Source organism: Hemiscyllium ocellatum, chromosome 3 (assembly GCF_020745735.1).
Source record: "Hemiscyllium ocellatum isolate sHemOce1 chromosome 3, sHemOce1.pat.X.cur, whole genome shotgun sequence".
Taxonomy (NCBI): domain Eukaryota; kingdom Metazoa; phylum Chordata; class Chondrichthyes; order Orectolobiformes; family Hemiscylliidae; genus Hemiscyllium; species Hemiscyllium ocellatum.
Window position 1 is genome coordinate 8,254,413 of NC_083403.1, and position 14,820 is coordinate 8,269,232.

At 43.0% G+C, this 14,820-nt stretch overlaps 1 protein-coding gene across 1 annotated transcript in view; it reads left to right on the forward strand.

Moving 5' to 3' along the window:
• LOC132834281 (dynein axonemal heavy chain 8-like) overlaps positions 1-14,820 on the forward strand; it is a 1,170,382-nt gene that overhangs the window by 777,283 nt on the left and 378,279 nt on the right. The window contains exon 44 of the mRNA XM_060853001.1: positions 3,168-3,355. Within this exon, the coding sequence (XP_060708984.1) occupies positions 3,168-3,355 (188 nt within the window). The remainder of the gene's footprint in view (positions 1-3,167; positions 3,356-14,820) is intronic.

Consider the following 14,820-nt stretch of genomic DNA (forward strand, 5'->3'; position numbering starts at 1 on the left):
TATGGTAACATCCTTGTAAGTCTTTTTTGCACCTTTCCAGTTTAATAGCATCCTTCCTATACAGGGACAACCAGAATTGCATGCAGTGCTCCAAATATGGTCTTACCAAAGTCTTGTAAAGCTGTATCATGAAGTTCCAACTCCTGAACTGTTTCCTCTGACCGATGAAGGCAAGCATGCAAAACTCCTTCTTCACCACCCTTTCTATCTGTGACGCCACTTTCAAGGTACTACCTGCAAGTCTAGATGTCTATATTCCACAACAATCCCCAGGGCCCTTCCATTTACTTTTGTAAATCCTGCCCAAGTTTGTCTTCCTAAAATGCAATACCTCACATTTTTCTGCATTAAGCTCCATCTGCCATTCCTCAGCACACAGGCCCAGATCATCAAGATCCTGTTGTACTCTTAGATAACCTTCTTCACTGTCCACCATACCACCAATTAGTGTCTTATGGCTTATTGTCAACTTAAGAGCTAATGAAAAAAATCTATCAATCTATTTTCATCTTGGATTCATCAAGCATTACTGTGGAATATCCTAAGAATCATGTTGACAGTCATTTAAGATGGGTTCAGAGACTCTGTAACTATGTCAGTCAGGCTTGTCATGTAATATTTCCATATAATGGATACTGCATAGATTAAGACACAGGGCTATATTCTTTGCAGGTAGAAGGAGCATGGACAGACACTGGTCCTGTTTTCAATCAATGAAATAGGTGACATCCATTCATTTGTTCATTTCTCAAGGCTATCTCTTGATCAATTAGTGTCAGTTTGTTTGGTTTGAAACTTAAACAAAGTCTAGCAGTTAATCTCCAAAGTAATTAGAATCCACTTACCGACCATTCAACAGTTTCCCCTCATAGAGTATAAATGCTGTATAAAAGTTGATTTTCCTCTTAAGTTGGTAGTTTTAAGAGAGTCATGGAGTCATGGGCTCATGTTGCATGGAAACAGATCTTTCATCCAACCAGTCCATTGGTAACCATAATGGCAAACTAGTCTCACCTACCTGTGCTTGGCCCATGTCACTCCAAACATTTCTTATACATGTACTTATCATAATATCTTTCAAATGTTGTAATTGCATCCACCACTCCCTCTGGAAGTTAATTCTATGTACGAACATAGAATTCTTTCTGTGTCGAAAGAATGCCCCTCATATCCTTTTAAAATCCATCTCCTCTCACCTTAAAAATATGCCTCCTGTCTTGAAATCCCTCACTCTAGGTGAAAGACACCTGGCATTCACCTTAACGGTACCCCTCATGATGTTATAAACCTTTATGAGATCACCTGTCAACTTCCTATGATCCAGTGAAAAAAACGTCTAAGCCTGTCCAGCCTCTCTTTATAACTCAACCCCTCCATTCAGAGCAACATCCTGGTGAGTCTCTTTTGAACCCTCTCCAGCTTAATAATATTCCTCACATAACAGGATGACCAGAACTGGCCACAGTAGTCCAGAAGAAGCTTTAACAATGTTCTGTTCAACCTCAACACGATGTCCCAAGTCCTATATGCAAAGCTCTGAGCAACGAAGACAAGCGTGCTAAACGCCCTATCTTTATGTGATGCAAATTTCAAATAATTATGTTCCTGAACCCCGAGGTGTCTCTTTTCTCAAGACGACCTAGGGCCCTACTTTTAACTGATTAGGTCTTGCCTTTGTTTGTTTTTCCAAAATGCAACACTTTGCATTTATCCAAATGAAACTTCATCTGCCACTCTCTGTCCATTGACCCAATTGATCAAGATCCCTTTGTAATCTTGGATAACCTTCTTCAGTGTCCACCATACCATCAATCTTGGTGTCATCCACAAACTTAATAACCATGCTTTCTATATTCTCATATAAATCATTTATACAAATGACAAACAAAAGTGAACTCAGCACCGATCAAGAATTGTCTTGAAGAATGTAAGATGGGAAGTTTTCGCACAATGTGTCCTTTTTCAATTATATGCTATGTTCTTTGATCACTACATTAAGAAGTAGTATTTTTAATCTTCTCATCTTATCTGATGTATATGTAGCAGTTGACCACACATCTATCTCATCTCCATTCCTTCCCGATGTGAGGACTATCTTTTTCTAGTTCCATTGTGATATATCCTGCCTTTTTATTTATGCTAAAGCATTTATAATGGTTCCTTCCTTTTTACCCTTCAACGGAGGCCTTGCTCTCTCCCACTGACAACCACAAAACTTGACACCATCCAGAGTAACACATTCCACTTGATGACAATATTTACAAGATGCACTGCAGAAGTTTACCATGGTTTTGTCAACAGCATTTTCTAAGCCCTTGACCACTTCTATCAGGAAGGAAAAGTGCAGCAGATACTTGGAAATACCACCACCTGCAATTTTGCAATTTTCCCCTCCAAGCCACTCACCATCCTGACTGGGAAATATTTCACTGTTTTTCAATGTTGTTGGGTCAAAATCCTGGAACTTCCAGCCTGACAACATTGTTATTGTTCTACCTACTCAAAATAGATTGCAGACTTTCAATGGGCAATAAATGCTAGTCCTGTCATTGATGCCCACACACTCTGAATGAATCAATCTTCTCCATTGCCAAAACCATTTCACCTTACATCCTCCAAAACTCTAATGCTTATGTCCAAATACATATTCAGTGCCATGCATTCATTGCCTCTTTGGTTACTGACCTACATTGGTCCTGGTTTAGTAAAGCTTGGTTTTAAAACTTTCCATGGCTCTTCCTCTCCAATTGCTGAAGTTTCCCCCAATTTACAATCCTTCAAGTTTACTTCAATTATAAGCCTTCAGCATCACCATGTGTAACTTTATATATGATTGCATTGGTCCTATGCTTGGGAAAACTCTCTCTCAATCTTTTCATTTTTACCGCTCACTCCACAGAATTGTTTCTGAAAATTTACCATTATATTTTGTTGAATAATGTACTTAATGTGAAGCATCTTGAGGTATTTTACTAGATTGGTGGTGCTGTTTAAATGCAAGTTGCTGTTGTTTTTGTTGTGATCATTTCAAAATATTGTCAACAGCCAACTTGAAATGATCAGATGAAATGTCAACTAATTAAAAGTTATTGATAAGTAACTAGCTACAAAATGTCATTGACTAATTTTATTTTGTAATAACAAAACTGGTGTTCTGCATTTTTCAGGTTTGGCACAATCTGGTTCCTGGGGCTGCTTTGACGAATTTAATCGAATTGAGCTGCCAGTTTTATCTGTCGCAGCTCAACAGATTTATATTATTCTTATGGCAAGAAAAGAAAGAAAGAAACAATTTATCTTCACTGATGGAGATAACGTGTCATTGAATCCAGAGTTTGGTATTTTTATCACAATGGTAAGAAAGTGAATGGCAAGTTGAAATGCTGAAATATGCTTAAATGAGTTTTCTTTGTTTGGTTTAAAGGGGGTAGATTTTGAAGTGAAGGCATCTGAGCAGTATCTGTGAGATGAGAAACAGAGTTAAAGTATCAAATACAATAAGATTCAAAATGACAAAGTAGATCTTGGATTTTCTGTTTAATATATTCATCACATAGGGATTGTATGTGGAATGTCATTGAAATAAATCAGGTATGATCTTGTTGAATGTTTGAGCATGCTGCTCAAAGCCCATTTCAGTTTCTCATTCATTTGCTTCTTGTCAGTTTCATCATACTCAACCTCAAATAGTAAAGCAGTCTATACTGCATGATCTGAGAGTTGGGTAATATTTTGAACTGGATTTATAATTAACAAAGAACATGCAATGATAATCAATAATATTAGGAAGACTCAAGGGCAAGGACAATGCCATTCAGTCCCTAAAGCTTGCTACGTGATTCAATAAGATCTTGGCTAATCTCACTCAATGTAAAGTCAAGATTACATTTTCACATACCCTGATACCTTTTCATCCCTAGTTTTACAAGAAGGTATCTATCTCTGCCTTAAAAATATTGAGGGACTCTGCTTGCACCACCTTTTCAGGAAGATAGTTCCAGAGATACATAGCTTTCTGAGAGAAACAAAAGCATCTTGCTTGCTTTAAATGGTTCACACTTAGTTCTAGATTCTCCCTTATGAGGAAATGTGATATGTTTCAATCAAGTAATCTCTCACACTTCTAAACTTCAGTTAAGACTAGCCTCATCTGCCCAGCTGTACCTCATAAAACACCCATTCCAGATATTAATCCAATAAAGCTTTTGAAACTGCCTTCAACATGTTCCCATCCATCCTTAAATTGGGGGCCAACACAGTGCACACGACTCCAGATACAGTTTTTGCCATCTTAAAATTTGGTAATCATACCTTCTATCCCTTGTTCGAAGTCACAGAGTCATAGAGATGTACAGCATGGAAACAGACCCTTCGCTCCAATCTGTCTATGCCGACCAGATATCCCAACCCAATCTAGTCCCACCTGCCAGCACCCGGCCCATATCTCTCCAATCCCTTCCTATTCATATACCCATCCAAATGCATCTTAAATTTTGCAATTGTACCAGCCTCCACCATTTCCTCTGGCAGCTCATTCCATACACGTACCACCCTCTGCGTGAAAACGTTGCCCCTTAGGTCTCTTTTATATCTTTCCCCTCTAACCCTAAACCTATGCCCTCTAGTTCTGGACTCCCCCACCCCAGGGAAAAGACTTTGCCTATTTACCCTATCCATGCCCCTCATAATTTTGTAAACCTCTATTAGGTCACCCCTCGGCCTCTGACACTCCAGCCTGTTCAGTCTATCTCTATAGCTCAAAGCCTCCAACCCTGGCAACATCCTTGTAAATCTTTTCTGAACACTTTCAAGTTTCACAACATCTTTCCATTAGGAAGGAGACCAGAATTGTAAGCAATATTCCAACAGTGGCCTAACCAATGTCCTGTAAAGCTGCAACATGACCTCCCAACTCCTGTACTCAATACACTGACAAATAAAGGAAAGCATACTAAACGCCTTCTTCACTATCCTATTTACCTGCGACTCCACTTTCAAGGAGCTATGAACCTGCACTCCAAGGTCTCTTTGTTCAGCAACACTCCCTAAGACCTTACCATTAAGTGTATAAGTCCTGCTAAGATTTGCTTTCCCAAAATGCAGCACCTCGCATTTATCTGAATTAAACTCCATCTCCCACTTCTCAGTCCATTGGCCCATCTGGTCAAGATCCTGTTGTAATCTGAGGTAATCCTCTTCACTGTCCACTATACCTCCAATTTTGGTGTCATCTACAAACTTACTAACTGTACCTCTTATGTTTGCATCCAAACCATTTATGTAAATGACAAAAAGTAGAGGACCCAGCACCGATCCTTGTGGCACTCCAGAGTTCACAGGCCTCCAGTCTGAAAAACAATCCTCCACCACCACTCTCTGTCTTCTACCTTTGAGCCAGTTCTGTATCCAAATGGCTAGTTCTCCCTGTATTCCATGAGATGTAACCTTGCTAATCAGTCTCCCATGGGGAACATTGTCGAATACCTTACTGAAGTCCATATAGATCACATCTACTGCTCTGCACTCATCAATCTTCTTTGTTACTTCGTCAAAAAACTCAATCAAATTTGTGAGACATGATTTCCCATGCACAAAGCCATGTTGACTATCCCTAATCAGTCTTTGCCTTTCCAAATACATGTACATCCTGTCCCTCAGGATTCCCTCCAATAAATTGCCCACCACCAACGTCAGGCTCACTGGTCTATACTTCCCTGGCTTATCTTTACCACCCTTCTTAAACAATGGCACCACGTTTGCCAACCTCCAGTCTCTGGCACTTCACCTGTGACTATCAATGATACAAAAATCTCAGCAAGTGGCCCAGCAATCACATCTCTGGCTTTCCACAGAGTTCTCAGGTACACCTGATCAGATCCTGGGGGTTTATCCACCTTTACCCGTTTCAAGATATCCAGCACTTCCTCCTCTGTAATATGGACATTTTGCAAGATGTCACCATCTATTTCCCTACAGTCTATATCTTCCATATCCTTTTCCACAGTAAAGACTGATGCAAAATATTCATTTAGTATCTCCCCCATTTTCTGTGGCCCCCACACAAAGGCCGCCTTGCTGATCTTTGAGGAGCCCTATTCTCTCCCTAGTTACCCTTTTGTCCTTAATATATTCGTAAAAACCCTTTGGATTCTCGTTAATTCTATTTGCCAAAGCTATCTCATGACCCCGTTTTGCCCTCCTGCTTTCCCTCTTAAATACACTTCTACTTTCTTTATACTCTTCTAAGGATTCGCTCGATCTATCCTGTCTATACCTGACTTGTGCTTCCTTCTTTTTCTTAACCAAACCCTCAATTGTTTTCGACATTCAGCATCCCCTATACCTACCAGCCTTTCCTTTCACCCAGACTGGAATATAATTTCTCTGGATTCTTGTTATCTCATTTCTGAAGGCTTCCCATTTTCTAGCTGTCCCTTTATCTGCGAACATCTGCCTCCAATCTGCTTTCAAAAATTCTGATTCCTGAAGAAGGGCTTATGCCCGAAACGTCAAATCTCCTGTTCCTTGGATGCTGCCTGACCTGCTGCGCTTTTCCAGCAACACATTTTCAGCACTGATTCCTGAAGAAGGGCTTATGCCCGAAACGTCGAATCTCCTGTTCCTTGGATGCTGCCTGACCTGCTGCGCTTTTCCAGCAACACATTTTCAGTTTCTTTTCAAAAATTCTTGCCTAATACTGTCAAAATTAGCCTTTGTCCAATTTAGAACTTTAACTTTTAGATCTGGTTTATCCTTTTCCATCACTATTTTAAAACGAATAGAATTATGGTCACTGGCCCCAAAGTGCTCTCCCACTGACACCTCAGTCACCTGCCCTGCCTTATTTCCCAAGAGTAGGTCAAGTTTTGCACCCTCTCTAGTAGATACATCCACATACTAAATCAGAAATTTGTCTTGTAAGCACTTAAGAAATTCCTCTCCATCTAAACCCTTTACACTATGGCAGTCCCAATCGATGTTGGGAAAGTTAAAATCCCGTACCATAACTATTCTATTATTCTTACAGATAGCTGAGATCTCCTTACAAGTTTGTTTCTCAATTTCCCTCTGACTATTGGGGGGTCTATAATACAATCCCAATATTGTGATCATCCCTTTCTTATTTCTCAGTTCCACCCAAATACCTTCCCTGGATGTATTTCCGGGAATATCTTCCCTCAGCACAGCTGTAATGCTATCCCTTATCAAAAATGCCACTCCCCCTCCTCTCTTGCCTTCCTTTCTGTCCTTCCTGTAGCATTTTGTATCCTGGAACGTTAAGCTGCCAGTCCTGCCCATCCCTGAGCCATGTTTCTGTAATTGCTATGATATCCCAGTCCCATGTTCCCAACCACGCCCTGAGTTCATCTGCCTTCCCTGTTCGGCCCCTTGCATTGAAATAAATGCAGTTTAATTTATTAGTCCTACCTTGTCCCTGCCAATCCTGACTGTTGACTCATTTCTGTTCTCAACTGTACCAGTCTCAGATTGATCTCTTTCCTCACTTTCTCCCTGGGTCCCACCCCCCACCTTACTAGTTTAAATCCTCCCGAGCAGTTCTAGCAAACTTCCCTGCCAGTATATTAGTCTCCTTCCCCTTTCCCTTTGCAATCCATCCTTCTTATACAGTTCATTTCTACCCCAAAAGAGATTCCAATGATCTAAAAATGTGAATCCTTCTCCCATACACCAGCTCCTCAGCTATGCATTCATCTGCTCTATCCTTCTATTCCTGCCCTCACTGGCTAATAGCGCTGGGAGTAATCCAGATATTACTACCCTTGAGGATCTCCTTTTTAAATTTCTGCCCAACTCTCTGTAATCTCCCTTCAGAATCTCAACCTTTTCCCTTCCTATGTCGTTGGTTCCAATGTGGACAATGACCTCTTGCTGGCCCCTCTCCCCTGTGAGAACATTCTACACCGTCTATGAGACATCCTTGATCCTGGCACCAGGGAAACAACACACCATTCTGCTTTTTCTCTGCTGGCCACAGAAACATCCGTCTCTTTCTTAGACTACAGAATCCCCTAACACAATCGATCTCTTGGAAGCTGACATACCCCTTGTTGCATTAGAGCCAGTCCCAATACCAGAATCTTAGCTGTTCATGCTACGTTCCCCTGAGAATCCATCACCCCCTGCATTTTCCAAAACAGCATACCTGTTTGAAATGGATATATCCACAAAAGGCTGCTGCCCGAGGTGCCTACCTCTCTTATCCCTCCTGGAATTAATCCATCTATGTGACTGTATCTGAGACTTTCCCCCATTCCTATAATTGCCATCTATCACATACTGTTGCTGTTGAAAATTCCTCATTGCTTCTAACTGTCTCTCCAACCAATCCACTTGATCTGATAAGATTCGCATCCAACAGCATTTATGGCAGATATAATCCACAGTAACCCTTAAACTCCCACATCTGACAAGAAGTACATATCACTGCAAAGGCCATTTTTGCTCCTTCACAATCTACAGACCCAGAAAATAACACTGTCTTATTCCTCTACAAAACACTGCACCAGGTTAAGTTAATAGTTATGGCTTACATTTTAAGTTTAATCAAGATACTTATCTCCAAAAACATATAATCAAGAAAGAACCATGTACTCACTACTGCAGCCTTTCTATTGGACAAATTTCAAGCAATGATTAACTTATCTGATTCTGTGTTGTGAACCTAGCCCAAAGGGGTTCCTCCAAGATCAGTTGTGAAATTCACTGTTTGTTAATTTTCCCAGATGCATTCCGATGTCCAGCGATACATAAATTCAAAAATAGCAAAGACAGTAACTGTGCAGGTTCTCTCTCTCTCTCTCTCTCCTGCACTGTCCTCACCATGTGTTTCCTTTGTCTGCTCTTCTCCCTTCTCCCTTGTTTGACATTTTTTCCCAAAGTTCCAAAACAATGCAACAGCATATAAAACAGTAATTGCTGCTCCTGGAATTTGAGAAAATCACCTCCAACACCTAAAATACCTCAAAAAAAAAGGAGCAGCTGTTACAGCCAGAAATGTTTCCCGTCCTCCACCATGGATTACCCAGAATCCCCATTTACAATTAAATGCAAATAGGCCTCAGCACTAATCACTATGCCACATCATTCATTCCATCTTGCCAGTTTAAAAATTACCTACGAGTGCTGCTACTTGGCTTCCACTATTTCATTTCTCATGTCCACATCCGAGCTTGACCGATCAAGCGCTGTGACCACAGATCAGTTATTACACACAACGAATTAAAGTTAAAAATCACACAACACCAGCTTATAATCCAACAGGTTTATTTGAAAGACAAGTTTTCAGAGCACTTCTCCTTTGTCAAGGAGCTTGTGGGGCAGGATCAGAGGATATAATAGTAATTTATAATATACTATAAATCCTGCTCCAATAGCTACCTGACAAACGAGCAGCACTCCAAAAGCTTATGCTTCCAAATAAACTTGTTGAACCATAGTCTGATTTTGTGTAATATTTAACTTTGTCCATCCCAGTCCAACACCAACACCTCCACATCACAACTAATCAAAAACAGAACAATTTAATACTACAGTGAATTTGTTCATTCTCCCTGCAATTCCTACTTTTATTGACACAGGAAACTCATAACTGTTGGGCAAGTGCAGGAAATGAGTCTCCTGAAATTCTATCTGCTAAATTCTCTTGTTTACTTCTTTCATAGAATCATAAAATCATACAGTGCAGGAGATGCCCTTGTTTGGTCAATTGAGTCTGTATCATCAAATACATACTTCTACCTACACTTCTCTCACTTTGTCACACAGGGCTTATCGCTTTCATTATTATGACATTTCAAGTGCTCATCTCAGAACTTTTTAAAAAATAACAAAATCCATAATTGAAGACTAAATTTGTAGTAATTAAGCTAAGGTATATGACTACCTCCTAGAAGAAAATTCCCCTGTATGTTATCAGTGCTGAGCACTGCTGCCTCACAGCAGTGGGGCTTGATTCAACCCTCGGGTGACTATAAGACCATAAAACCATAAGGCATAGGAGTGCAAGTAAGGCCATTCAGCCCATCGAGTCCACTCCGCCATTCAATCATGGCTGATGGGCATTTCAACTCCACTTACCATCATTCTCCCAGTAGCCCTTAATTCCTTGTGACATCAAGAATCTATCAATCTCTGCCTTGAAGACATTTAACGTCCCGGCCTGCACTGCACTCTGCGGCAATGAATTCCACAGGCCCACCACTCTCTGGCTGAAGAAATGTCTCCACATTTCTGTTTTGAATTGATCCCCTCTAATTCTAAGGCTGTGTCCTAGTCTCCTCGCCTAACGGAAACAATTTCCTAGCGTCCACCCTTTCCAAGCCATGTATTATCTTGTAAGTTTCTATTAGATCTCCCCTTAATCTTCTAAGCTCCAATGAATACAATCCCAAGATTCTCAGCCGTTCCTTATATGTTACACCTACCATTCCAGGGATCATCCGTGTGAATCTCCGCTGGACACGCTCCAGTGCCAATATGTCCTTCCTGAGGTGTGGGGACCAAAACTGGACACAGTACTCCAAATGGGGCCTAACCAGAGCTTTATAAAGTCTCAGTAGCACAATGCTGCTTTTATTTTCCAACCCTCTTGAGATAAGTGACAACATTGCATCCGCTTTCTTAATTACGGACTCAACCTACATATTTACCTTTAGAGAATCCTTGACCAGCACCCCCAGATCACTTTGTACTTTGGCTTTACAAATGTTCTCACCGTTTAGAAAGTAGTCCATGCCTGTATTCATTTTTCCAAAGTGCAAGACCTCGCATTTGCTCACATTGAATTCCATCAGGCATTTCCTGGACCACTCTCCCAAACTGTCTAGATCCTTCTGCAGCCTCCCCACTTCCTCAGTACTACTTGCCTGTCCACCTAACTTTGTATCATCGGCAAACTTTGCCAGTCCCTTCATCCAGATCATTAATATATAACGTGAACAGCTTCGGCCCCAATACTGAACCCTGCGGGACACCGCTTGTCACCAGCTGCCATTCCAAAAAGAATCTTTTATCCCAACTCTCTGCCTTCTGTCAGACAGCTGAAAATGTGTTGCTGGTTAAAGCACAGCAGGTCAGGCAGCATCCAAGGAATAGGTAATTCGACGTTTCGGGCATAAGCCCTTCATCAGGAATCATTCTGTCAGACAGACAATCCTCAATCCACACCAGTAGCTTACCTCGAACACCATGGGCCCTCACCTTGCTCAGCAGCCTCCCGTGTGGCACCTTATCAAAGGCCTTTTGGAAGTCTAGATAGACCACATCCACTGGGTTTCCCTGGTCTAACCTACTTGTCACCTCTTCAAAGAATTCCAATAGGTTTGTCAGGATGACCTTCCCTTACTAAATCCATGTTGACTTGTTCTAACCTGACCCTGCTCTTCCAAGAATTTAGAAACCTCATCCTTAAATGATGGATTCTAGAATTTTACCAACAACTGAGGTTAGGCTAATTGGCCTGTAATTTTCCATCTTTTGTCTTGATCCTTTCTTGAACAAGGGGGTTACAACAGTGATCTTCCAATCATCCGGGACTTTCCCTGACTCCAGTGACTTTTGAAAGATCTCATCCAACGCCTCCGCTATTACCTCAGCCACCTCCCTCAGAACTCTAGTATGTAGCCCATCGGGGCCAGGAGATTTATCAATTTTAAGACCTTTTAGCTTTTCTAGCATTTTCTCTTTGTAATGGCAACCATACTCAACTCAGCCCCCTGACTCCCTTCAATTGTTGGGATATTACTCATGTCTTACACTGTGAAGACTGACGCAAAGTACTGTCTGTGTAGAGTTAACAAGTTCTTCCAGTGCCTGTGTGGGTTTCCATGAGGTGCTCCGGTTTCTTCCCACAGTCCAAAGGTGTCAGGTTAGGTGGATTAGTCATGCTAAATTGTTCATAGTATAGAGGGATGTGCAGAGTAGGTGGGTTAGCCATGGAAAATGAAGGGTTACAGGGATAGGGAGAGGGAATGCTCAGAGGTTCAGCATGGACTCGATGGGCCAAATGACATGTTTCCACATTGTACAGATTCTAAGATTCTATAAGAGTAAGGAAGTTTCATTTACATTAGGGCATCGGTGAGATCACATCTACAGTATTATGTACATTATCAGTCTCTGATTTATAGAAGAATGTAAATGCATTGGAAACAGTTGAAAGAAGGTTTTTTTGAGATGAATACTTAGAATAGACAGGTTGTCTTCTGGGTAGAGGTTGGACAGACTGCACTTGTATCTGCTGAAGTTTAGAAAAGTGAGAGACAACTTGTTAAGATCTTGAGGGATTCTTGACAGGACACACATAGAAAGGATGTTTCACCTTATGGGAGAACTTTAATCTAAGGGACTCGATTCAAAAATAAGAAATTGTCCATTCAAGACAGAGATAAGAAGAATGTTTTCTTTCTCAGTCTTTTGTCTGGGACCTTCCCTCCTCAAAATGCATTGCTTTGAACTTTTTAAGGATTCTTGAAGTAAAATGATGAAACATCTTTGGTTTAGACAGAACAGTGAAGTTGATATTGCAATCAAATCAGCCAGGAGGCTGAGTGGCTCATTCCTACTCCTTGTTCATATATTCACATGTTTGTATAAATTGCAAGAAAAATTACTCAGAGGATCCCAGAACTAACGGCTGAAAGTATGAGGAACGAATTTGGGTTTGAATTTGACTTTAGTAACATGTGCACTCGAAGGAGTGCAGTGAAGTTTGTAATGTGTCCAATTATGGCAGCATCTGAGGTGCAGTGTACCGAGGTACAGATACTAAAATATTTGTTACACAATTGAAAGAATAATAAATAAAAGTCCAGCAGGAGAATAAAAAGTTTTTTAAAAATACTCAAATTCCAGTCCATTTCATCAATCCATGCCAGCACCTAGCCTCCAACCCGCACGGAGCCAGTCTCCTGGCCAGGCCGAGCTTCAAAACTCAATGCCTCACTTGCAATCCGCAAGGACCTTGCCTCCCCCATGGCAGTCCCCAGTCTAAGACTCCTCTCCCTGTGTTGGACTCCTGTCTGGGACTCCCCTAGACACGCTGGCCTCCTGTCTGGGACCCCTCTCCCCACACTGGCCTCCTGTCGGGGACCCCCCTCCCCACACTAGCCTCCTGTCTGGGACCTCCCTCCCCACGCTGGCCTCCTGTCTGGGACCTCCCTACCCACGCTGGCCTCCTGTCTGGCAAACCCCTCCCCACACTGGCCTCCTGTTTGGGACCCTCCTCCCCATGCTGGCCTCCTGTTTGGGATCCCTTCCTCCCCGTGCTGGCCTCCTGTTTGGGATCCCTCCCTCCCCACGCTGGACTCCTGTCTGGGACACCCCTCCCTTCACTAGCCTCCTGTCAGCGACCCCCCTCCCCATGCTAGCCTCCTGTCAGGGACCCCCTTCCACACGCTGGTCTCCTGTCAGGGACCCCGCTCTCCCCCCGCTGGCCTCTTGTCTGGGACCCCTCGCCCCACACTGGCCTCCTATCCGAGAATCCCATCCCCACGCTGGCCTCCTGTCCGGGAACCCCCTCCCCACGCTAGCTTCTTCTCTGGGACACACTCCCCACGCTGGCCTCTTGTCTGGGACACCCTTCCCCACACTGGCCTCTTGTTTGGAAGCCCCCTCCCCACACTGGCCTGCTGTTTGGGACCCCTCTCCCCACACTGGCCTTCTATCCAGGAACCCCCTCCCCACACTGGCCTCTTGTTTGGGACATACTCCCCATGCTAGCCTCTTGTCTGGGACCCCTCTCCCCACCCTGGCCTCCTGTCTGGGACTCCCCTCCCCATGCTGGCCTCCTGCCCGGGACCCCATTCCCCATGTTGGCCTCCTGTCGAGGACTCCCTCCCCATGCTGGCCTCCTGTCAAGGACTCCCCTCTCCGTGCTGGCCTCCTGTTGGGGACCCACCTCCCCATGCTGGCCTCCTGTGCCGGACTCCCCTCCCTGCACTGGCCTGTGGTCGCGAACCCTCCTCCCCGCACTGGCCCCCGGACCAGGACTCTCCTCCCAACTCCGGCCTCCTGTCCGGGACTGGGCCTCCCTGCGCTGGCCTCCAGATCAGTAGTCCCCTACCCTCACTGGCCCCTGGTCGGGGAGTCTCCTCCCAACACTGGCCTCCTATCCAGGACTCCCATTCCTGCGCTGGCCTCTGGTCTGAGACTTCTCTCCCAACCCTGGCCTCCAGTCCAGGATCTGCCTCCCCATGGTGTTCTTCAGTCCGGGACTCATGCTGGGAGTAGCCTATAATGCTGGCCTGCTTGGGATTGTCTCCCATGCCGACCAGGTTTTGGACTCACCTCCCAGGCTGGTCTGGTCAGGGTGACATTCCATGAACAGCTAAACTCAACAAGTCAGTCCTCAGACCTACTTACAGTTTGAGAATAAGTTGAGATTATTTCAGTCCTAAGAGCTTAATTGATTTGCTTTACTAACTAAAACCATGACTGTGGAACCACAGCAACATGATTAAACTTTAACTCCACTCTGGGCAATTCGGAATGGAGAGGAAATGCTGGCTTAGCCATTTATGCCCATGTCCAATGAACTAATATTAAAAAAGAAAATATGACATTTGAATTTGCTGATGACACAACAATCGGTCAGAAACTAGTAAAAATTCTGCAAAGGGATTTAGATAAAGTAACTGACTGGGCAAGAATTTGAGAGGTTGAATATCATAGGTAAGATAAACATCACTACTTTTGCAGGAAGAATAAAAAAGCAAGTCTTGTTTTGCAATAGATTGCTGATCTCCATGGCACCGAAGGATCCAGTTATTGTATTATATGAATTGCTAACTGTTCATATGC